This window comes from Kluyveromyces lactis (genome assembly GCF_000002515.2).
Source record: "Kluyveromyces lactis strain NRRL Y-1140 chromosome B complete sequence".
NCBI lineage: Eukaryota > Fungi > Ascomycota > Saccharomycetes > Saccharomycetales > Saccharomycetaceae > Kluyveromyces > Kluyveromyces lactis.
Window position 1 is genome coordinate 1277829 of NC_006038.1, and position 23333 is coordinate 1301161.

The following is a 23333-nucleotide window of genomic DNA, read 5'->3' on the forward strand; positions in this document are numbered from 1 at the left end:
AAGTTATGATCAAAACAAAGAAGAACTTAACGAGAAGAGATCAAGATTTTGATGTTTTCCCCAAATGTGGTCTGATTTTATTTGGAACCAGGAATTTCTTTCCTATCCCAGATAACTATTACCCGGGTTACAACGAAATGTCTGGGACATACTTTTGTAAATCTTACCCGGATATGCGACAGATTAATTACTCATGTCCTGTTTTCTCTGAACAATGCGAACATCAATTTACAGTCGGACATGCATGTCTAGAGTTACAAAAGGTGAAAAAGAAAAGAACAATGCGTGTGAACATGCATCGGCGGTTATTAAGGTTAGCCGCCGAAAAGAAAAAAGGGAAAAGTATATGGAGCGGAGATTGAGCGTGAAAGAGAAGAAGCTAAAGACAGAAGCGGCATGATATTGAAAAGTCTAGTTGAATCGAGTATCAAATCGCTCCAGGATCCGATCGCCTCTCTTGATGTGTCAGACCTTGCCACCGATCTTTCCAATGCCTTCATCGATGGTGATATCAATACCATAGTCAATATTCTGCCCGAGTTTGTCTCACTACTGCTCCGCTGCCCACAGGAGATGCAGACCATAGCAGAAGACTTCTTGCGATGCTTATCCTCGGCAAAGCAGACCGATTCCGTGATAAACGCCAACATTGCGTTCCAGGAAAAGCTTAAGAGGTTGGGTGAAATTAGACAATATAGTTACAGATATGGTGATAGTGATGAAGTATAAGAAAGTTGTATAGGTAGAAATTAGCACTGTATATTGTCTAATTATCAAATAGACCCGAGCTATTTTAGCTCGGGTATTTCTTTGATTTACGTTTAGTTCCTTTACCAGTAGTATGTTTTTTAGCTCTCATTCTCTTGTTAGTAAACCATATCCTAACTTGAGATGGTGTCAAATCAAGTTTCTGAGCGATGTATAATCGCTCAGAGGTATTAGGACATTGTTTAACTTTGAAGATCTTTTCCAGTATTCCTCTGGATTCATGCTTGATGAAGGATCTTTTATATGTTGGGTAGCAATTTTGAATTGGATTATCTGAATTTGTTGAAGAGATTTCTGATTTATCAGAAATATCTTCTGAGGTATCAGTACACTCGTGCTCTGTGTCGAATGACATGGGAGACTCATCTTTGACGTCAGAAATGTTTTCTATATCTGCATATCGGAGAATTGAATTGTTGAAATGCTGTTGCAGAGTTTCAATAATGCGAGTAGGGTCCAGCTGCAATTCTTGTAAGTAACAACTGTTAAGAATTGTTTCTAAACTCTTATCATATTGAAACTGTAGTTTTGTGAAGAAGGCGAAATTGGGATGATTTACATCGATTTCCTTTGGCCATGACATAAAATAAGGTTTACTTGAAGGTGATTTATCACCTTCTAAGTTATAACCTTCTTTGAGTGCCAAAGCTCTGATCTCTTCGCAAAAGGAACTAAGCTTTGATTGTATGTCTGCCATATCATTGTCGCACATGACTCCGGTCAATGCTGAGGATTTAGGTTTGTGAGGCTATTCCTTGAGCATAGTTGACAACATGAGGGTATTTATTGGAATATCCATGTTTGGATTTTGTACCAAGAAAATGCTGTATCTAAAACAGGGACGTATCTATGTGGTATATTTTCAGATATATGTCCTTAAGTTTATTTTTCCTTTGTTTGAAATGCAGACAAATTGACAAATGACATATTGGAATACATAAAACTCTTACACATCTGAAGGTGAATTCTGTATACGTCTGATTAAGATGGATATATTCACCATCAAATGGTGTGAATTGAATCTCAAGAAGGTAGTGAATTTAACATGAATTAACACTTTTTACATAACACTTCTCTTTATTCTATCATCAAGTATCCAAAACTAAACATTTCGGTCACTAATAAAAACACCATGAATCATCTAAAACCATTCACATTATAGGGATTTTAAACGAGAAATTTAGGTGAGCAATCGTTAATATTCAGGATAAAAACTACATAGTATAAAGAGCATAAATATTCACAAAAATTATGGACCAGTAATTATTTACTATGTATCAATTCACCACCTAATCCAATTTCACCTAAACTGGTTTCAAACGACAGAATTAAATTCACTGAATTTTGATGTATACCTGAAACGTTAATGAAATCAGACCAACCATGTCTTCCTTTCCATGTCTTATCTTTTATATATGTCCTTCGATATATTGTCATTTTTTTTTGAGGTAATTTGAATAAGAATACGAATAGACTTGTATATAATTAAGAGAATAATAGTAAAGTCAAACTGACACCCTACACTTCCACTTAAAAAAACGGACCACGAAAATCCATCGACCAACCATGGCAAACTCAACACTAAGAAGAACAACTTTTTTCAAGTTAACGACAACTGAAGACGAAGATACAATTCCAAAATTGTTACAACCAAACAATAATTCAGTAGCATTTCCAAACTTGAAAAGAACTGGAAAAGCATTTACAAACGACACTATCAAAGAAAATACAAAAAAATACACAAGACCGAGGAATCAATTCGTACTGATGAGAACATTATTTAACAGACGTGTGAATAATCACATCTTACAATACTACAACAAGTCAAAATTGGAAAAGAAAATGTTTACCCTGACATCAAAGATAACATCAGAACTTTGGAACGAATCCTCACCGGACCTTAAGAGCTATTTCTCGCTACTTGCTACCTTAGAAGAAAACTGGCACAAGTACACCCACTACTGTTCATGGGATAGAAACTCAGCTCAAACACTAAGTATGGAACCAATCGAGCTCTCACAAGTGAGACCCCGACTAATATCAAGTTTGACTGTAGGTGCAGGTTCATCTGTCAGTACATATACTCTAAGAGAACTTTTACTAGTACGAAAGATCAAATCCAGGAAAAGGAAAACTACAACATTGACACAAGATTCATCACCTACAACCAAATTCAAATACAAATTCAAGAAACAACCAAAGACAAAAATGAACTCAAATCTCAGCAAACTGAGATTTAAGTCCAAACAACCTCCGACACCACCAGAAGAAAATAGCAATGTATTCAAGAAAAGATACACAAGCGAAAACCGAATCATCGAAGACTTGTTCCTAATGTGACGTGCGAATAAAATAAATATTTTAAATATAAATAAAATATAATAAATAAAATATAATAAATATATAATCAAGGCAGTATCTCTCCGAACATCACAAACACAAACCCTTCTAGGTCAAAGTTATTGATGATTGATGGATCTTGAGATTGGACTGCACAGAGGGAATCGACTATCTTTAACCACACTGGAGAGTGAAGTTCACGGATTGTTATGATCCACAATGGTACTAGCACATTGAGGTACTCTTTTACAAATTTCTCTCAGCCACCAAAATTATCTCGGAGGTCGGTAGAATGCCCGCAGACCAAGCGAAGCAAACCATCACGTAGAGTTTAGTTAAGTAAAATTTAAAAGGTGGGTGATATAGTACTATTTGAGGTTTTTCAGAGCACCTTGCAGGCTACGAAGAAAATCTAGCTCATTTTCTACTTAAAGAAAATGCTGTGCTTTCAAAGGAAAATTCGCGTTCAGAATTTTTGCAGAAAGCTACATAGGGGGAACCTTTCGTATTCGTTTGATCCATGATATCACAGCATAAAAGTAGCCTACAACTCCCAGTAAGTGCTGTAGAATCAGTTTTTTCCCCTTCGTTACCGAGAGTTCTTCCTCTCGAGATTTCATCAATCCACCAAGGTAAACTGTCTTTCGTATTGTTTAAATCTACTGGGAGAATTGACACTGCCACATGCATGGTGTTAAATGCACTCATTGATTCTTTATCTTGCATCCATCGAAAAAACATTTCATAAACAGATTGTAGTGTATGTTACTTCCCTAGCCAATCCCCGTATCTGCCATACCAAACCCGCCTTTTTACACATGATGAACTTTAAATAATACTGGGTAAAGGCTACACCATCATTTTCATTAGATTTCAACAGTATAAAGAAGGCACAATATAGAGATAGCACTACGTGAGTTTAAATCACATTACATTCTGTTTCGACTTGCAGTAGACGGTATATTAGTGCCTATTAGCAGCCACGAAGACATAAAATTAGAAAACAGGTTTATTTAGAACTAATGCCAGTTTTACAATTCTGTATGCAGTGCGGCTGGTGTTCAACAGATTGCTTACGGGCGTATCGCATCACGTAGTCGCGAAAGAAGTAATGTTAATCACGCGGACTTCCCACACAATCCATTAAAATCTGAGATCATCATTCAGTAGCCACTGATATATGCGAGATTTCCAACGCCAATTCAGCAATACCAGTGCTAGTTTCTTTCAGTGTAGAACTCCCATTGGGTATTATATGCCTAAAAATGTAGAAAAGGTCTATTCTTCATGTACGTATTAAGGCCGTACAGCTCACGTAAGAGCGACCTAATCGGTCGCCCGTAGTACGTGAATAAGTAAGTAGTCACCATCTAGCTTTTGCGAAGTTTGCCATTTCTGAGTCTTTACACTGTTACTCTATTGATGTAATGGGTTTACTGATAAAATGACCAAATGATATGCAAAGGATAAAGGGCCAGGTTGAAATACGCAAGAAACCTAAAGTTTTCACATAAGAGATAGTATTAGGTGTTTTTATACATGTCAGGTTATTGATTTCCCAAAAGATTCTAAAACATTATTAGTGAGTAACATTCCTTATCATTATTGTTCATGTTTCTTTGTCCTTTAATTCTGAAGTGTCTGAACAAATAGAGCTAACAACATAGTAACCATAGAAAGCTTTAGAAAATTAGGATATAATACGATGTCTACAGTTCTTGTTGCTGGTTCTTATAATTATATCGCAATCTATGTCGTTGCGCTTGTTTTATCACAAAGTGAAAGTATTACCATGCCAAGTTGTTTAACGCAGACTCATCGATATTCGAAGAGGCCCCTAACTTCTCAGTACAAGACTAATTAGAGAAGTGTTCAAGAAGTATAACACTCGCAATTAGTGTTGTTCGAAATGCTTCACCAGTGACCCTTCAGGATTTAGAAGTGCAGGAACACAGTACTTAACGTGGTATCCATGAGCCTGTCAAAATTATTGCAGAAGAGTCACAGGACGACGAAAAGATGAGAGAAGAAAAGCTAAAGGATGCCTATCTTACTGCAGTCTTAAAACATTGGCTGGGCTATATTCTACAGACTTCTTAACAAAAACCAGCACACTCTTAAGTACAGATTAACTGCGGTTCATTCTGGTTACGTGTGTGGGCTCCAAGCTTTTCAGTAGACAGTAAGCGGTACATCGAATGTAACTTGTCAGTTGTCAACAGTAAAGTTACTATTGAATTGAAATGGGAGATCAGCAGTCCCTTTGTTGACGTTAGAGATGTTACAAAAAGCTCGTATTACCGTTAAAAGACCCGAACTAAACTCAGAAAGATAGTTGTGGACACCATACTAATCCCTTTTGTCGGATATTGCTAATATCATCCACGAAAATTTCCCAAATCTTAGAGGAAGATTGTTCGTGGCATTCCTGGTAACGTTAGAGATCGAAAAGAAATCATGTACATCAGACAGCTCAAGAACTCAAAAGCTCTTGCATATGGACTTCATCAACCTGGATAATCCATTATTGGCGCAGTCGATCAAATCTTGAGAGCCACCGGCAGAAAAGCTTGAATTTTTGTTTTGGACTCCAACCTCCTGTTTTATATGCCTCTTTCTCACAGACTTCTTTTCGTTGAGTGGTCTACAAACTTCTATGATGTATTGTAGCAGTATCTTCGTATGTTCAATATAGGATTGTTATGTATGCTATGCAAATATCATGCTTTACATTAAAGAAAACAGAAATGTAATTATGTACTGAGCTGTAATTTATGAGTTAAATATGTAGAGGCTTCAATGGCATAGTAGCGGATCCTAGAAGTAGTAACAGTTGTTTGACAATCCTAACGGTAAGGCTATATTTATTGTTGGACCTGATCTCTAGGGAATGGAACCTTTACCTGAGCTGTGGAAGAGTTCGGAGGACTTTGAAAATAAATTGTGGTGTTCAAGCATATGTCCACGTGATATGAATTCGAAATATTCAAGATATCGCGAACTAAACCAAAAGCACAGGGGAAACCACAAAATTCAGAGAAGATGTTTAAATATCATAGGAGCTTTCCATATCCAAAAAGTTTGTTCTTGAGTGCTTAGCAAGGGGGGACCCTACATTTCAAGAAATACTTTAAAAATTGTAGGGGGACCCCTTTCAAAACTCTTACATGGCATCCATACCAGTTACAAGAAACAACAGTAGATCAGATCTGCTTTTCCTCTTGGAACGCGAAAAAAATGACTTTTTATTTTATTTTCAAAGGGTCCCCCCTGTGATTTATGTATAAACCATCAAAAAACTGCTTCGCTTCAGCATTTTCATCATTTTCACAGGGGCCCCCCCATGAGATGTTGAATTATGAACCACCGTCCTGACGTTTCTGAGCTGAGGGCATGGGAAGTAGTCTATAATCCGCGAAAATTGCAGCCTAAATGTTGTTTCTGTATTACCACTTTTGATTTTGAGGGTTGAGCGAAAGATTCAACTGAAAAACCTCAACTCGGCACTGGAAAATTGAAGACCTTCTTCTTCCATCAGATAAAATTTGATATAGAATGGGTTTTCACAAGGGGGGACCCTTGTAACCCTTGTAAATTATTCACAGAAAATGTTGTCATTCCAAGGGACCTCCCTTGCAACCTGATAAATTATTTGTAAAAAGCTTTCATTGCAAGGGACCTCCCTTGTAACTCGATGGGATTTTTAGAAACTACTTTCATTCCAAGGGGCCCCCCTTCTAATCTTGCTAGATGTTTCTATTTCGTGGAGATGGTCATGCATATATATTTATATATATTTCTCGATTGGGTGTCCTCTGAGTGAAATCGCCATCAAACCGGTAGGGAATAATTCCCCTGGATCCTTCAAATGTTGTTCGGATAAAGAAAAATCCTATGATCCTCGCCTCATAATTCTTTATTTATTAGGTTTCCTATGTTAATAGTATAAGTTTGGTCTTTACGTACGTTTCTACTTGTCTTCTTGTGGATTTCATTTCACAAGGTATCATGAATACTGATGGAACCATCCTTTAGCTCATAGAACAACCTTTCAGCCACCTTCTGAGAAGCTATTTCTTCACCGACGTATTCATCATCGAAGATGTTCTTGATGTTTCTGTCTTTTGGTAATAGCGTGTGGTTTTCTCTGACGAACTCTGCGAATTCTCCGTTCAAATAGACATGGACTAACAGATTCGATCCTCTCACCTGTTTTCTTTCTTTCGCCCACGCCTCTCTTTCTTCTAAGGAGGGTAGTTGGGATTTCCCTGTCCAGACAGCGGCAATGATAGATGAAGCGACTTCGAATGAGGGCCATTTGAACTGTGTGGTCAACACACCAACAAAGGCTAAAGACAAATCCTTTACTGAAAAAATACTCTTGTAAATACCAGTAACTAGGGAGTTGTTGTTTGGAACTTTACCCTCTTCCTCGTCAGCTCCAACAGAGATACCGGTATCTTTCTCATTCAAGAATGGGTAGTGCCAATGATAACCTGTCGAGAAAACAATGATATCAACATCTTCAATCTTGGTCCCGTCAACGAAATGGACAGTTTTCCCATTGGCGTAGTCCACGGATGAGACTCTAGGTTTTGCTACGATATCTTTACTCACAGCAGCCGTATTTAGCCAATCGTAAATTTCTTTCTTACCTGGTGTTCTCGCTGTGATGACTTCCTTTGCCAAGGGGAAGGCATACTGCAAAATGTCAAGTCCACTGAGACCAGTACCAACAAACAAGACTCTTTTATCCTTGAAAATGCTTTCATCTCTGAATGACTTGGAGTGCAGGATAGAGTTTGGAAATGCTTTATTCCAAATTGAAAGACCCTCAATTCTTGGAATATGTGGAATTGAGTAATGTCCACTACTGACAATCACATTGTCGAAATTTTGAGAATACCAACTTTCAGTCTTATCTTTGTCGTTAGTTTGTCTTATCGTAACTACCCATTGGTCGTTATCCGATGCTTTGGACACATCAACAACTTCCGATTGAGTTCTGACATATTGGTCTAACGAATGCGTTTTGACGAATTTCAGAATGTTATCAGTGACTTCAAAGTTAGTCAAGAATGGTCCTATTGGGCTTTCCTTCTCCCCAGTTGATTCTTTAAATGGAATGAAACTGTTCCTCAAATGTCTTCTAGTCACATTGGAATAAAGAGACTTGTATATAGCACTACGGTCCCATCTAATTGGTGATTTCGTGGTACTATCAATAGTTTTCTCCAATGGCTGTTCAAAAGATTGGCCAGTGAATTCTGCAGGAACTTCGGTCTTTGGACGCAAAACAGAGGGATCATCGTAACGTTCAGTGTCGAATATATCTTGAGGAATGAAATCTGGAGTGTCGAAGCTGGGGTTCCAAACACCACCGACTTTTCCGGCCTGTTCGAATAGTACAATTTCGCCGAAGGCTGGATCGTCATTTACAGAGTTGGCCGAATCGAAAGACCCGTCTGCATTGTACTTCAAGCTGGTAGAGCCATCTTTCTTGGTGTGTAGAAGTTCAAAAAGAGCAGTTAAACCGGCTGCCCCAGCACCGATAATTGCGACAGATTGTTGTTTCTTCTTCTCTTGTGTCATATTGTTGTGAGTATAAGTTTTCCTGACGGAGTGACTTATGCACTTCTTTGGGATATATCATTAATCAATTGAATAATATTACTTATCAATTGGTTCCCACATCTAGAGTTAATCACCTCATACATTTATATAACTATTGATCCACTTAAGTTGAAAGCCATCCCATGCCACACTTCATAGATGTCCTTCTTAAGCCAATGCTCGCTTCAATTGTAATGTTCACACTTTAAACTTAGCCTTTACCTTAAGTCTCCTATGGCTTGAAAAAGTCAATGTCTTTCAATGTCTCTTCAAAATGGTAATAGAGTGTGTTTCTAAACACGCATCTCACGATTTCCGAAGAGCATCGCTGCACTAAGTTGCTTCGCCGGAGTCCAACCACTCGAGGAACTGAAAAATTGTGGACACCCTGATTACTCAGTGAAAATACTACAAAGTCTTCGAAGAAGCTGAAAAGGTGGGGCAGGCCAAGAATATGTAATTTATGGTCATGTGATCCTATCAAGCTGGAAATGATAAGTAAGGTACATTGCGTAAATATGCATCACAACGATAGGAACGAGAGGGGCAGAGTGTAAACGCAGCCAGTGACCTCCATTGGACGTTTTGCTCTTTTATTAATTCTGTTTGTTAATTGAATGGCTATCGCAGCCATGAATCATCAAGCTGGATTAAATGTCTCCAACACATGCTTTATTTTCAATCCTTTCTTAGCTGAGTGGTTCTCGGTGTGTGTAAATAGGACTATATTATCGTCCATGAACCACATCGTTGCTTTGTTTCATTGTGGTGTACCGTAGCACTCTTTTCACCTCTGACTTCGATCCAACACAGTTTTTTGGCAGAGGCTTCACTGAAGTTGTCCTAGACGCAAAATGATCGATAAGAGAATGATGCTACTGGTTGAAAAAAGATTCAAATTCCATGACGAGCTAAGACTGTTATTTGCAGGTATTGATTGGAATAATCTTTAGGAAAAGTTTCGTTTGATTTCTTGACGGCCTTGGGTTTTCGCATGGAATTCCCAGAAGTTTACATAATCCGTATATATATGGGGAAGAGCACTGAGATGGAAATTGACATGAGTCTTTATGGTTACTTTACTTTACTTTGGTCATGCGAGCAGCGACGCACTTCCAACAGTTCTGTGTACAGCATAACAACTTATACAGTATGTCTTTTGTTCTAGTGTCCGGTGCTTCCGGTTATATTGCCCAGCACACAATTAGAATTCTTTTAGAAAAGGGTTATAAGGTCATTGGTACTGTGAGAACGCAGGAGAAAGCGGATTCTGTTGCACAATTGTTCAACAGTGACAACCTAGTCTTAGAATTGGTTCCAGAATTGGCTAAAATTGATGCTTTTGACCATGTATTTGAAAAGTACAATACTCAGATCAAGCATGTGATTCACACAGCTTCTCCAGTCCGTTACAATATGACTGATTTTGAGAATGAGATGCTTTTGCCAGCTATCAATGGTACCAGGTCTGTATTAGAATCTATCAAAAAGTTCTCTGCGGATTCTGTCGAGACAGTAGTTTACACTTCGTCTATATCTGCGTTGGCTAATCCAGCAGGTATTTTCAAACCTGAAACTACTCTAACTGAAGAGACTTGAAACCCAGATACGTGGAATGATGCTATTAAGGATGTCCACTCTGCATACTACGGTTCTAAGACCTTTGCTGAGAGATCTACTTGGGAGTTTATAAAGGAAAATAGAGATCAGCTCAAATTCCAACTAACCACCATATGCCCAGGATATGTTCTTGGACCTCAAGCATTTGATGAAAACGCAAAAGGTGCCTTGTGCTATTCAGGTGAACTAGTCAATGGTATCTTGAACAGCAAGCCTGGAGATGTTATTGACCAACATTTGGCCGGTTCGTTCATTGACGTCAGAGATGTTGCCAAGGCACATGTTTTACCATTGGAGGACCCTAAATTTGCAGGTCAAAGGTTGGTATTAATGAACAAAAGGTTTGCACTACAAGATGTAGCTGATTTCATCAATGAAAACTATCCTGAGCTGAAGGGAAAGATCTCTGTTGGAAATCCAGGTGCCGGTAAAGACATCGTAGCAACCACTAGTAAGTATGATAACTCCAAGACTAGGAAATTACTTGGGTTCGAATTTGTTCCATTTGAACAAAGTGTCACTGATTCTGTAAATCAAATTTTGGCTGCAAATAAAGAATGATTCATTAAATACTCTCTCTGTCACAGATCGGCCAGAAATTAAATGTCGTATCTTTGTAAATAATTCACGGTCTACTGATGCCAGCCCTTTTTTTTCACAAGTCCAGATGAATATTTACAGTCTGGTTTCTAGATGACAACCTATATAGATCAAACTGTATTCCTTAATAAGAATATTTTCGTTTCAGTATAAACGTTCAATCAATCAATGATTATATTTATGAAATAACAAAAAACTAGCATAACCTGATTAGAATACTTTAATCAAAGACAAGCGTACCCTCAGGACAATTATTTAAACAATAAAGTACCAGACTTTCTCCATGAAGTTTCTAGGAACAGGAATGACATCATTTCTTTCTTCCTCATCGGCAATGTCGATTTTTGGCAATATTTCGACTTCAATCTCTTTGAAGTCTCTAAAAGTCCATTGTTTGTAATAGAATGAACCAACCAAGTACAAGAAGATAACAAAACCAATTGTAACATAGGATGCAAAGAAGTCACTGACGTTCCAATTTCCCTTAACAAAGACTGCATAACCGTTTGTCAAACTTAGAATGAAGAAGAATCCACAGGTGAGGTAAGCTAGTGGCACCTGGAAAGGACGTCTGAATGGAACTCTATCATTCAAATCCAACGCATTAATGACTTTTCTAAATCTGATGTATGTCATAGAGACAAAAATCCAACTCACGAACCCAGAGATAGTTGCGATGTTAGATAACCAGTTAAACACAACAGAAGCAGATTTGGAACAGTTCAAGTATGCGAGGAAAGAGAATAAACTAGCAAGTCCGGTACTGTAGTATGGAGTACCGAATCTGTTGACTTTAGCGAAAATCTTTGGCGCATCACCTCTCAAAGCCATGGAATATAAGGTTCTCGAGGAACCATATAGTAATCCTGTACCACAGGAGTAAGCACTGGTTAAGATACAAGCGTTGATGATATGTGGAAGGATCTTAATCCCCGCCTCTTGGATTCCAATAACAAAAGGAGAAGCAGCAGCATCAGATTTTCCACTTTGAATAGCGTTGATCAATCTATCGTTGTTGAAACCGACGATCACACCAACGACTAATGTGCCTACAATGTAGAAGATAGCCAAACGGTAAATAAATCTTTGACATGCCTTTGGCATGTTCCTTCTTGGTGCGATACATTCTGCGGAACACGAAGTCACTGTCTCTGGAACCAAAACGAACGAGAACCCACTCTTGATAATAGCAGTCCAAACGGCCAAAAATCTACCCGTATTCCCCTCAGCCAAATGTGGGTTGAAAGCACCTGGGTTCTTCCAATAGTGGAAACCCAAGACGTGGTCTTGGGCTGGACCACCACCGAAGAAAATGACAATACCAACAATGATAAGACCAACGATGGTTAAGATCTTGATAGATGAAACCCAGAACTCAGATTCACCAAACACCTTCACTGGCAGCATTGTTAGAAGAATAGAAACAACGATAAATATGGAGATGAAGATGGCGGAGTTAGCATCGGTCCAATATTGAACTAACAATGCACAAGCAGTAATTTCGGCTGGTACAATCATGGCCATGGCATAAAATAGATTCCAACCACACATAAATGATATTGGAGAATTCAAATAGGTCTTAGCCAACGAGTACAAGGACGCTTCACCAGGAAGTGGAATCAAACAAACCATCTCGGTCATTTGGTTCATGATACTCCAAACAAAGAAGGAAATGATAATATAAGCAATAAGTAATGGTGCCGGTCCACAGACACTCAAGGCACCACCAGAACCGATGAATAAACCAGTACCGATTGCACTACCTAAAGCAATCAATTGGATATGTCTTGTTTTTAGCCCTCTAACGATTTTTTGTGGGGGTTTGAAGTTCTCGATATCGGAGTACGATCCTTGGTCTGAATCTCCAATGACATCGTTAACTGAAGAAAAGGCCTGTTCCTTGATTCTATTCGATATGTACGGCGAAAGAGAAATGGAGGCTTGTTGGGATAGCTCTAATTTCTTAGACATGGTGTATAGGGTATGTTATGTTCTTTTGAACTTCAAAATCTTCCCTTGGTTATGTAAATGAACACTTTACTAGAGTTTGTCCTTAATGGATTCAGCAGTGATATCTTTTAGTGATGCCGCAACGGAAGCACTAATCTAGATTGTAAGATATTTAACAACTAGATCATCAGTTGCTAATAACATAACTCTGTAGTGTTCATCACAGCTTCTTATATACGTTTTGATTTCCTATGATAGAAGACTCAATTGGTGTTCAAAACCCTGTATGCGTTTTGAAATTGATAAGTGGATATAGATAAAGGAAGAACATAAGTGCATTTCCCTGACGTCAAACAGATCTTTAGATCCTAATCAACATTCAAGGGATTAATCTTAGATATCCATTATCCTAATCTTCGTCATAACTTAAAGCAGAACAAAATCTGACCAACTCTAACTGGTATTCCTTTAGAGCTGCAACTGTAATTTCCCCATTCTATCCACGCCAGCAGCTGTCCTGGCCGATAACCTGATCTTGCCATGCACAAAGAGAAAAGAAATCAATATTGGGAACAGTTACGGCAACTCATAATCAAAAATCCCCAAACAACGCCTGCGTAATCTAGCATATCTCAACGGCCAAACTACCTACCCTTAATTCTCATCAAAGCGGGCAGCGCTTTCCTCCCCCAATGGATAAAGCTAAGTCCATTTCCACATACTGCATTCGGTTTGTTAAGCAGTGTCCTCTCATTTTGCAACCAACTGGACAACTGGACAACTGGATTAAATCAAAAAATCAAACTTCTGCCTTTCTGCGCTTCTGCGCTACTATAACTGCTAGTAACGAAAATCTGTCTTTAGATATCGGAAGCTTAATCTGTAATCATCATAGAACTGATTAAGTTGATGCAATTTAAACCACTTTCCCGAAAAGGAAGGTCGGAAAATAATGTGTAAAACGTTAAGTAACCAAACTCTACCAATGTTCCGAGAGGAATCATAATGAATCAGAGTGTTGCGTCTCTCTGAACAATCCTACTCGGTGATAATGTAATGACCTTTAAACTTGCAGTTGTATTTTATCGGTATCTGGTAGTAAAGACAGGTAACGGAAGAAGTGTTGATACAAAAGATATGTAAAAATATGTAAATACATCAGCCACACATACCAGTTACTATGTTTGGACAGAAAACTGGTTACATGTAGATCTTCTCTGTTCCTCTGCATTCACTCAAAGATTGCGAATGGAGAGAAGTCTGGAGCCACGTATCTTTTGGCTCCCACTGATTCAGTCAACTTGTTAATCTTTTCTAAGTCTTCAGTAGAAAGATCCAAGAGCTTTAGATTAGTCTTGATTCTTTGTGGGTTAACAGATTTAGGTAGAACAACGTAGCCACGAGAAGCACCCCAACTGATTAGGATGTTAGCTGGCTCTGCGTTGTATTTGGATGCGATTCCCTCGATGGTAGGGTCGGTTAGAATGGTAGATGAGGAAGATCCTAGTGGGGAGTAGGCTTCGATCAAGATACCCTTGGACTTGCAGTAATCAATCAATTCCGTTTGTGGTAGTTGAGGATGGATTTCGATTTGATTAGCAGCTGGAACTATGAAGTCTGGGTTGGCTGCCAACAAGGCTTCGATGTTCTTAATAGAAAAGTTGGAAACACCAATGGCCTTGGTCTTGCCGGATTTTGGCAGATGTTGCATCTTTTCCCAGGTTTTGATGAAATTCCATTCTTCGATGTCAATGTCGATCTTTCCATCAGCAGTTCTTGGGAAAGTTAGGTAGTTACCGTCAGTGATAGAACTGGCATTCAAAGGAACTGGCCAGTGAATCAAGTAGAGGTCGACGTAGTCCAACCCCAATCTTTGCAAAGAGAGATCAAGAGCTGCCTCTGGATCTCTTTGTTGGGTACCCCACAACTTGGTGGTAACAAAGATTTCTTCTCTTGGTACACCAGAGTCTCTGATACCTTTGCCAACAGCTTCTTCGTTTCCGTAGATAGCTGCAGTGTCAATGTGTCTGTACCCATTTTGCAACGCTGATACAACAGCGTTGTAAGCATCTTCTTCAGGTGATTTCCAGGTACCTAACCCAACAACAGGGATGGAGGCTCCAGTGTTCAATTTCAATGATGGCGATTCGTTGCTAGTAGACATCTTTATTCTATTACCGTTATGGTCAATTCTTCTTGTAACTTATTGTTGAAAGTTCAGTATAATCTTTAATGGATGATAGTCCAATTGAGAAAAGATTACTTCTGCATCTCTCTATTTCTTACTTCGTTCCTTTTATAGTCCCTCACCTTAAAAGCTTTAGAATCGCGAATTTTAACGAAAGGTTATAGGAGAAAGCACGTAATGGACCTCACCTGTCCGCAGTTGCTATCTTGGTGAATAATTTTTCGACTTACCTTAAAAATGCCTCTTCTCTTATCTCCTACAAGGTATACTAACCGGAAGTTCGCTTATATAATTCTTTGGCAACACGAGTCTCGAAGGGCTGTAAGACACGGCAGAACTACGGATTATGGCTGCATTTGAGACAAACCTTTTCAAGATAGCTGAATTGCAGGAAGGGTTATGAAATGTTTGGTAGCACACAGCATTACAGATGCACGGGTGAATGAAGTGTAGAGTGTGGAGTGTAGAGGCGAAGAAGTCACGTGATTCTATGGAATTTAAGCAGAAACAGTTCCTTCTCTTGGAACATGATAGTAATTTATTTATTAGATATAGAGACCTGTCTGTATAATTTACATAAACTCAGTCGAGCCAACGATTATTATCTCTCTGTGATAATATCAGTATGGATTCGAAAAAAGCTGAACTCATCATGCGCAATTAGATTGAACCTTCTTCCTTTAAGGTCTTGCTCAATTCAGTGACAGATTTGACAACCTTTTCAACAATTTCGTTAACGTCATCTTCTGTGATGATGAAAGATGGTGCCAACAAGATACGGTCGCTGCAGCTAGCGGTTGGAGTGACACCCATGGCCATCACGTTCAACCCGTTTTGGAAACACAATTCCTTGACTCTACCAGCGATGTCTTGGGATGGTTCGAAAGGCTTTTTGGTGTCTCTGTCAGCGACAAATTCGACAGACCAGAATCCACCGACACCTCTAACATCACCAGCAATGTTGTCTTCAGATAGCAAAGCATCCTTTAGCTTTTCACCCATGAGGTTACCCATCTTGAAAACATTGGCAGTCAAGTTTTCTCTCTGAATCTTTTCTTGGATACCCAAGGCAACAGCACAGTTGAAGGCATGAGAAGCGTATGTGTGCCCTCCAACAACGGTACCAGATCCTTGCAAGTAGGCGTCTCTGATCTTTGGACCGATCAAGACACCAGCAATGGTAACGTAACCAGAGCCCAAGGTCTTACCGACTGTTTGGATATCTGGAGCATCTTCTGGTGCCAAGAAGTTTTCCCAGCAGTTCAACTTACCGTTAGGGTTGCATCTACCGGTACCACACATGACTTCGTCAAGGTAGAAAATGATGTCGTATTTGTTACACAAGTCTCTGATACCCTTCAAGTAACCCTTTGGTGGTGGAGTGGTACCCAAGGAGGAACCTGGCAAAGTTTCGACGATGACAGCAGCAACGGTGTCTGGATCTTCAGTGATGATCTTGTCTTCCAAGATCTTTAGCAAACGGTTGGCGTAGTCTTCTTCGGATTCCGACTTCAACTTGTTACGGTATGTGTAAGCACTTGGCATTGACAAACAGATGTTCTTCTGGTCAATGAAGTAATCCTTGAATTTCTCGATTCTTGGGTTGTTAGAGATGGATTGAGCACCCAAAGTGAAACCATGGTAGGAGTCCTCTCTGGAGATCAACTTCAACTTCTTTGGAAGACCACGTTCTAAGTAGTATTGTCTGACGATTCTCAAAGCGTTTTCGTTACTTTCAGAACCAGAAGTACACCACAAGGCAGAGGCAAAGGCACCTTCTGGAGAGTTGTCGATGTAGAACTTGGCCAATTTTTCAGCATTCTTGTTGGAGATCAAGCATGGGTAAGAGTAAGTGGACTCAAGGGCAGCTTTGTTGATAATTTCAAGAGCTTCTTCGTCAGCCCAGCCAATAGCACCGACAGCAGCACCAGTGATGGCATCCAAAATGTTCTTGTAAACCTTACCGTCTCTTTCGATGTCGATACGGACACCTTTACCACCAACAACCTGGGTACCAGTCTTATCGATGGCAGCTTGGAAAACGTAAGATTGTTCTGGAGCAGCAGTAACGGTCATTGAAATTATATGTATTTTCTGTGGAAATTTTAATCGTTAAGGTAACTTCACTAGTGATGCACTTAGCCAGAGTTAACTATGCGATTGATGTTTGATGCTTCTTTTGCAAACAAGATACTATTACTATTAACTTATACACTACATTCCGTTCCAAAACTCTGGGATAACTTGTCCTTTTCAACAGCACCTTATATACCTTTTCAAATACTCATTATAACTCTTGCGCTGACGTGAAACGTTAGTTGTCACTTACTATATGCGACGAATTACTAGATCATGTTTTACCTACTTTTGGCTCTAACACTATTTTCCTATCAGCATTCACTTACTACATTGAAAGAAAGTACTCATCGGCAACTAGTGAATCTCTGCATTCAAGTAATAAAGCTGATGCTTACTATGATAGCCGAGCTGCTATCCTATTCCGTAGTCCTTATCGATAGAAAATGAATATTCATCCCTCATCGTTACCTTAATCCTAGTGGGTTTCTCGCATCGGAAATGGTTACGGTATCTCGACTTTCTTCTTTGGGAATTTTGCAACCATTATGAATCGGATTCCTGATAACCACAACTCGGTGTAAGACAAAATCATTACAGGAATAACTAGTAAATTCTTCGTGGAAGTGCTATCGGAGCTCTTTCAATGTGTATCACTAGTGGTATGCGGCGGCGCTCGACTCCCTTGGGATAATAAATTTGACAGGGGGTACCCTTTGAGTTGAGTTCTGTATGAGTCTGCTTCAGGGCATCTATCACGTGACATCGGCTTTATCTATTGATGATCGATCAACATAGTATACTGATCAGGATTCGGGACGAAACGAAACAGGTCAGACGCATATCCGATTGTCTGGTACTCAGCAGGACTGATTGAACAAGGTAACCAGATGGTCGTTGAGGGAGGCGATAGTGCTTTGAAAGAAAAAGTTGGTTGATGTCCGAGTAAAACTAGTATAGGTGTCACTTTGATCGGATCTTTCCGGACACAGTTATATTAAGATAAGAGACTACAATAGCGGCTAGTATGTAGCTCATACAAACGGCCAGCACATTTAATCTTAGAAAAAAACAGAAATTACTTCAGCAGCCGAACGCTTTGCATATTTGGCCATGTAACTTTACCTACTGAATAGACATTTAAATGTCAATTATGACATTTAATTGTTAAAATACCGAATGGACCCTCTCCGCGAACGATGATGCATGATGAACTTGTGTATAAGATGAGTTGAATATTTATTTGAATGTTTGAATTATGTAATAAAGTACGTTCACTTCAAATGGCGAAGCATATGTGTTGTTTCTTTGTCTTTAGAACTTCCCACCAAGTCTTCTTTGTTGCCCAGCACTCTTCCATAACTTTTTTCGCCATGACAGCACCAGATATGCCGCTCTTACAGAGGCTGTGGAGATGCTTTAAATATATCGGTCTTAGATGGACTAGTGAATCGTCGATTAGTTCACAACCGCAACAAAAGATACAAAGTAAGAGGCACGACTGTGCCGGAGAATCTAACGGTACTTTTTCGCTGAACAACGAGGTAATTCTAATTAACAATTCTTTTATTAGCCGGGTATCTTGTGGTAGGTTCATCACCCGACGTCTTAGAATTAGTAACCCGGTCAGACCGAAGATCAGGTTGGTGGAGCGTAAAAACTGGTACATCTGGATCCTTTTTTTCACATCATTAGAAGGACTATTATGTTGTTGTTTTCTAATGATAGCATCTCTTTCTTTTTCAGAGTTCACCAGATAGCTTGAGATCACATAATCTAGCTCTATAGCGTTGGATAAAAGAGTCTCCATTTCCGATGCCGAATCGATCTTTGCCTTGTCGAAAACCATTTGAGATACTTTCGCGAGATACGAAAGTACAGCTGGCTCCATTCCACTGGTATACTGTATGTCGCGTAGTTCTTCTCGAGCCAAAAGATTCTTTTCACTGGAAGGACAGAAATCAAAATCAAGCTGCTGGAAGATCTCCGCTTGCGGAGTTGGATCGGGAGAAGATAACAAGCTGATCACGTTCAAATACATGAACCACCTGGTCAAAAAGCTTTCTCTATCCTCCTCACAACTGTAAGATATCTTCTTCTTCCTCTTGGGGCCCGTAGATTTACTCTTTAGCTTCTCCAATATGATACCCTTCGCTCCATACAGATGCGTCTTCCATCTGCACTGTTTCTGATCGAAGAAAATGTCAATCGAGGCAAGAATCAAAATACATGCTAAGGTAACAGTACTGAATCTTTCCGTCGTGTCAAGCAGTTTGTGCTGGAGTTCCAATAGACTTTCATCGAACATCCGTTGCACCAACCTGTTCGGATACGTTTTAGATACCAATGAGTCTTCAATCGGTAAAAAATCGTCACTTTCGTCATTGTACCCTAGATGTTTCCTGTGTTGGCCTGCCAACACAGCCAATAATTTGAGCACCGTCTTGTTTTCCATAGCCATTTGCGGGAGAGTAGTACCAAACGGATTGAATATCGTCCCACCATTAGAGACTATAAACAGCTGGGAAGTCTCACGCACATAAAACGTGAAAAGTTCAGTTAAACTGTTACTTCCAAAGATGTCAAACGGTGAAGTAAGTATATCAAGCCTTGGATCATACTCCTTAGAAAAGAAATCCAATGCAGTTGAATTTGCAGAAGAAATCTCTAACATATCTTTATTCAACTCTTGTTCATCAATTTCGAGGTCCGGAGAAGACACAACAGGAAGTTCCAGAGGCAACGGCTCTTCCTGCAATTTTACATCATTTTTCTTAACTGCTTGTCTCCTCTTCTTAGGCTTGAAAAGAGATCCCTCATTCACCACTATAAGCTCTTTAATATTCATATTACCACTAGTGGCAGCACTGCTTGTATTCTTGGCTACCAGTATACCGTTAACCATCATTGTGTTTTCTGGTATACTGATCACCTTATTCTTGTCCTTATACGGACGTCCACCCCATTTCAGAGTTAACGTTTTCTTCCCACTACCTTTACCCTTAACGATCCCTGAGTTTTTACTCTCACGGCCCATTCGTTTGCTGATTGTCAGTGTAGTGCAGTTATCCATAGCCGACGTATATACACTACTCAGCATCGGAGACTGTCGTATTGTTAAACAATGAGACAGCAGTGGCATAATTTAGTTTCCTGTTACAATCACCAACGTTACCTTGCTGCTTATAAGTTTCTTAAAAAAAAGTATCTGTCAATATTTTGTTATTCGTTATCTCTGATTTGGTCTTTAATGTGGTCATGCTGACCATAGTTTATTCAAGAACCTAAACAGATTGATTACACATCACCACAAGGAAAACACGGGAATATCAACACATGTCTATCATCTACAAAATCAATGCATCCCGGCTGCGGAAAGTAACGTATTTGTCGAAAAAGCCACTGGAATTTCGAAAGATTGATAGTTGAGATCACATCAATCCTTTATCTGCAGCTAGCAAAACTGTTCAGCCCTACATAATATGAAAAGGCAAACCAAACCAAAACAAGGACTTTTCGGATGTCTTTCAATCCCACGCTAATGTCACAAACATTAACAACGTCTCTAAGGATCATATTCCCGTCTGTGATCCATTTTTCTCTCGAGCCAACTTTTTTACCTACAGGATCCCGGTGCTTGTCAGGGTTTCTCTATGTCTTATCTTATCAATTTTTCCGTTAGTTAAACTAAAAGTAAAATAAACGCAGTACATACAGTTTCATCAGCAACAATTCCACAAGGATGCGGACAAGCAGAAACACGAACAAGAAACCAACTGGGTCGTAACCATCTCTGTAAGTTCTGGCTGGAGTCCATGGGACATGCTTTCGTGTATGGCAGGGTTCCTTTTTTGATTTTGAAGTGCTATGCTGCAGATTAGTGAGATGCAACTTTTGTGTCTGCTTTCTTCCCAGATTTCGATCTCTCGACCTTCCTGATTGGGAATCTATTCTAGTATTGATATCCAAGGCGCATGAAGAATCCGTTATGATCAAGTCGATCTTTTGGAATAGACTGTTTGGTGCCAGCTGGGGGAGGGGATACAAATGCTTAGTCTGGTACTTCATGATAACAGAGAATGTATTTTGAGTTGCAATTTTGGGATATCAGAATAAGGGGTTAGGTGGGATAGAATTTAAGACCAGTTTTGGAAATGCAGGATAATGAAGTTGCAAAGATTAGGTTAAGGTTTGTCAGTAATTGTTGAGTGACTGGTTGTTTGACGGATCTTGGTATCTTTCGTCTATGATTTGAGATATTACGGTGATAAGATCTTGTAATCTGGTAAAATAAGAAGACGGACATCTTTCGGTATATATATATAGACGCATCGGCTTGGAACTGAAATATAGCTCAGTTTGAATAATCCATGTTCCTTTTCTTGTCTTTTAGTTCTGTCCTTACAAACTCGCAACGACAACATCCTTGTCTATCGAAAAACTAAATGATATCTACTAGAGTTGCAAGCAGATCCGCCAGAATTGCATTTAAAGGTGTCGGCAATGCCGCAAGAATCAACGTTGCAAATCGTTTCTTGAGAACTAAGGCTTCTCCTTCTGCTCAGAGGAAACCGTCCGAATCTAAGTCGAAATTTAATAAAACTACAAAGGCTTCTCTTCTTACTGGTGCCTCTTCTTTGACCCTTTTTCTATCTTACTTTCTTTCTGATAATGATAAAGACGGTGTTTCGGTTAAAGAGGTTAAAATGCACAACAGAATCGATGATTGCTGGATTGTCATCGATAATGAGGTTTACGATATTACCAAGTTCTTGTCTCAACATCCGGGTGGTGTAGCAAGATTGATGGAGTTTGCTGGTAGGGATGCAACTGAAAGGTTCTACCAGATGCATTCTAGTGCGACTCTGGAGAAGATGAAGGAACATTTGGTTTACATTGGTAAATTGAAAGGTGCATTTGATAAAGAGCTCTCTGAAGAAGAGATTAGAATCATAGAACACAAGGCCAAGATTCCACCATTGAGAAAAATATTCTGTTTATCTGACTTCGAAGCAGTGGCCAAGCAGGTGTTGCCAAAATCTACGTTCTTTTACTATGCCACTGGTTCCTCTGATGAATATACTCTTCGTGAAAACCATTATGCCTATAGTAGAGTGTTCTTCAGACCGAAGATCCTGCAAGATATCGAGGAAGTCGATACCAGTACGAAATTCTTGGGCGCCAAAGTTGACTTACCAATTTACATTACAGCCTTTGCTGGTTCTAGACTTGCCCATCCTATGGGTGAACTGAACTTGCAATCTGCGGCTTACGATGCTAACGTTATGCAAATGGTGCCAAAACAGAACTCCTACAGCCATGAAGAATTCTTCCCACATGTCCCAGATGATCAAAACCAATGGTTGCAATTCCACTTTGACACTCAAGAAGAACTTGATAACTTGGATAAATGGGTCGAAAGAGCAGGCACTCTACCAAGTGCTAAGGGGTTGTTTTTCAATGTAGATCTTGCAGATATTGGCAACAGAGAAAAGGACTCAAGACAAAGAGCCTCTCAACCTGGTAGTGAATACTTAGATGAAATGACTGATAATAAGTTCGGAAGTCATCCAAAGATTACCTGGAGCACCATCGAGAGAGTCATGAAAAACACTCATCTTCCAGTGGCTTTGAAAGGTGTTCAAAGAGGCGAAGACGTTGTGATCGCTGCTCAAAAGGGGGTGAAAGCTGTCATTTTGTCTAACCACGGTGGTAGACAATTAGACTTTTCCAGACCACCTCTAGAAGTTCTTGTCGAAGCTAAGCAAATGTTGAAAGAAAAGAACTTAGATGGCAAAATTGAAATCTATCTAGATGGTGGTGTTCGTAGAGGATCAGACATCCTCAAAGCCCTTTGTCTAGGTGCTACAGGTGTCGGTATGGGACGACCATTCCTTTACGCGATGTCTGGTTATGGGGAGGAAGGTGTTACCCATCTATTCAACATTCTTCGCACTGAAATTGAGAATAACATGAGACTGTTGGGTGTTGACAAAATCGAGGACCTCGATGAATCATTGGTAGACTTCAGAAGTCTTTCATTCAAGAACCCTAGGATCAATGATGCACTTTATGACCAAGCATATGAGCCATTGCAATTCCCTGAATTTAAGTAAACTTTACCATTTCATTTTTATCCTTAGCCAGGATTTTTGTCAAGTGTTATACACCGCTAATT

General features: G+C 39.4%; 11 protein-coding genes across 11 annotated transcripts; 3 read left to right on the forward strand and 8 right to left on the reverse strand.

The window, feature by feature from the left end:
- Positions 1–396: 396 nt before the first annotated feature.
- On the forward strand, positions 397–729 carry KLLA0_B14531g (uncharacterized protein; the record flags this gene model as incomplete). Its single annotated transcript, XM_452178.1, has 1 exon — positions 397–729. The coding sequence occupies one exon, from the start codon at positions 397–399 to the stop codon at positions 727–729; it is 333 nt and encodes a 110-aa protein (XP_452178.1).
- A 64-nt stretch (positions 730–793) lies between these two features.
- Positions 794–1480, reverse strand: KLLA0_B14553g (homeobox domain-containing protein; the record flags this gene model as incomplete). Its single annotated transcript, XM_452179.1, has 1 exon — positions 794–1480. The coding sequence occupies one exon, from the start codon at positions 1478–1480 to the stop codon at positions 794–796; it is 687 nt and encodes a 228-aa protein (XP_452179.1).
- An 854-nt stretch (positions 1481–2334) lies between these two features.
- KLLA0_B14575g (uncharacterized protein) lies at positions 2335–3108 on the forward strand (the record flags this gene model as incomplete). The annotated part of the gene is made up of 1 exon (XM_452180.1): positions 2335–3108. One exon carries the CDS (start codon positions 2335–2337, stop codon positions 3106–3108), a length of 774 nt encoding a protein of 257 aa, XP_452180.1.
- Positions 3109–3525: 417 nt separating this feature from the next.
- Positions 3526–3849, reverse strand: KLLA0_B14597g (uncharacterized protein; the record flags this gene model as incomplete). Its single annotated transcript, XM_452181.1, has 1 exon — positions 3526–3849. The coding sequence occupies one exon, from the start codon at positions 3847–3849 to the stop codon at positions 3526–3528; it is 324 nt and encodes a 107-aa protein (XP_452181.1).
- Positions 3850–7104: 3255 nt separating this feature from the next.
- On the reverse strand, positions 7105–8700 carry KLLA0_B14619g (uncharacterized protein; the record flags this gene model as incomplete). Its single annotated transcript, XM_452182.1, has 1 exon — positions 7105–8700. One exon carries the CDS (start codon positions 8698–8700, stop codon positions 7105–7107), a length of 1596 nt encoding a protein of 531 aa, XP_452182.1.
- Positions 8701–11196: 2496 nt separating this feature from the next.
- On the reverse strand, positions 11197–12912 carry KLLA0_B14685g (uncharacterized protein; the record flags this gene model as incomplete). The annotated part of the gene is made up of 1 exon (XM_452185.1): positions 11197–12912. The coding sequence occupies one exon, from the start codon at positions 12910–12912 to the stop codon at positions 11197–11199; it is 1716 nt and encodes a 571-aa protein (XP_452185.1).
- Positions 12913–14122: 1210 nt separating this feature from the next.
- Positions 14123–15055, reverse strand: KLLA0_B14707g (uncharacterized protein; the record flags this gene model as incomplete). Its single annotated transcript, XM_452186.1, has 1 exon — positions 14123–15055. One exon carries the CDS (start codon positions 15053–15055, stop codon positions 14123–14125), a length of 933 nt encoding a protein of 310 aa, XP_452186.1.
- A 684-nt stretch (positions 15056–15739) lies between these two features.
- Positions 15740–17155, reverse strand: KLLA0_B14729g (uncharacterized protein; the record flags this gene model as incomplete). The annotated part of the gene is made up of 1 exon (XM_452187.1): positions 15740–17155. The coding sequence occupies one exon, from the start codon at positions 17153–17155 to the stop codon at positions 15740–15742; it is 1416 nt and encodes a 471-aa protein (XP_452187.1).
- A 1279-nt stretch (positions 17156–18434) lies between these two features.
- Positions 18435–20297, reverse strand: KLLA0_B14751g (fungal specific transcription factor domain-containing protein; the record flags this gene model as incomplete). Its single annotated transcript, XM_452188.1, has 1 exon — positions 18435–20297. One exon carries the CDS (start codon positions 20295–20297, stop codon positions 18435–18437), a length of 1863 nt encoding a protein of 620 aa, XP_452188.1.
- A 545-nt stretch (positions 20298–20842) lies between these two features.
- Positions 20843–21223, reverse strand: KLLA0_B14773g (uncharacterized protein; the record flags this gene model as incomplete). Its single annotated transcript, XM_452189.1, has 1 exon — positions 20843–21223. One exon carries the CDS (start codon positions 21221–21223, stop codon positions 20843–20845), a length of 381 nt encoding a protein of 126 aa, XP_452189.1.
- A 377-nt stretch (positions 21224–21600) lies between these two features.
- KLLA0_B14795g (FMN-dependent alpha-hydroxy acid dehydrogenase) lies at positions 21601–23271 on the forward strand (the record flags this gene model as incomplete). Its single annotated transcript, XM_452190.1, has 1 exon — positions 21601–23271. One exon carries the CDS (start codon positions 21601–21603, stop codon positions 23269–23271), a length of 1671 nt encoding a protein of 556 aa, XP_452190.1.
- Positions 23272–23333: the final 62 nt, after the last annotated feature.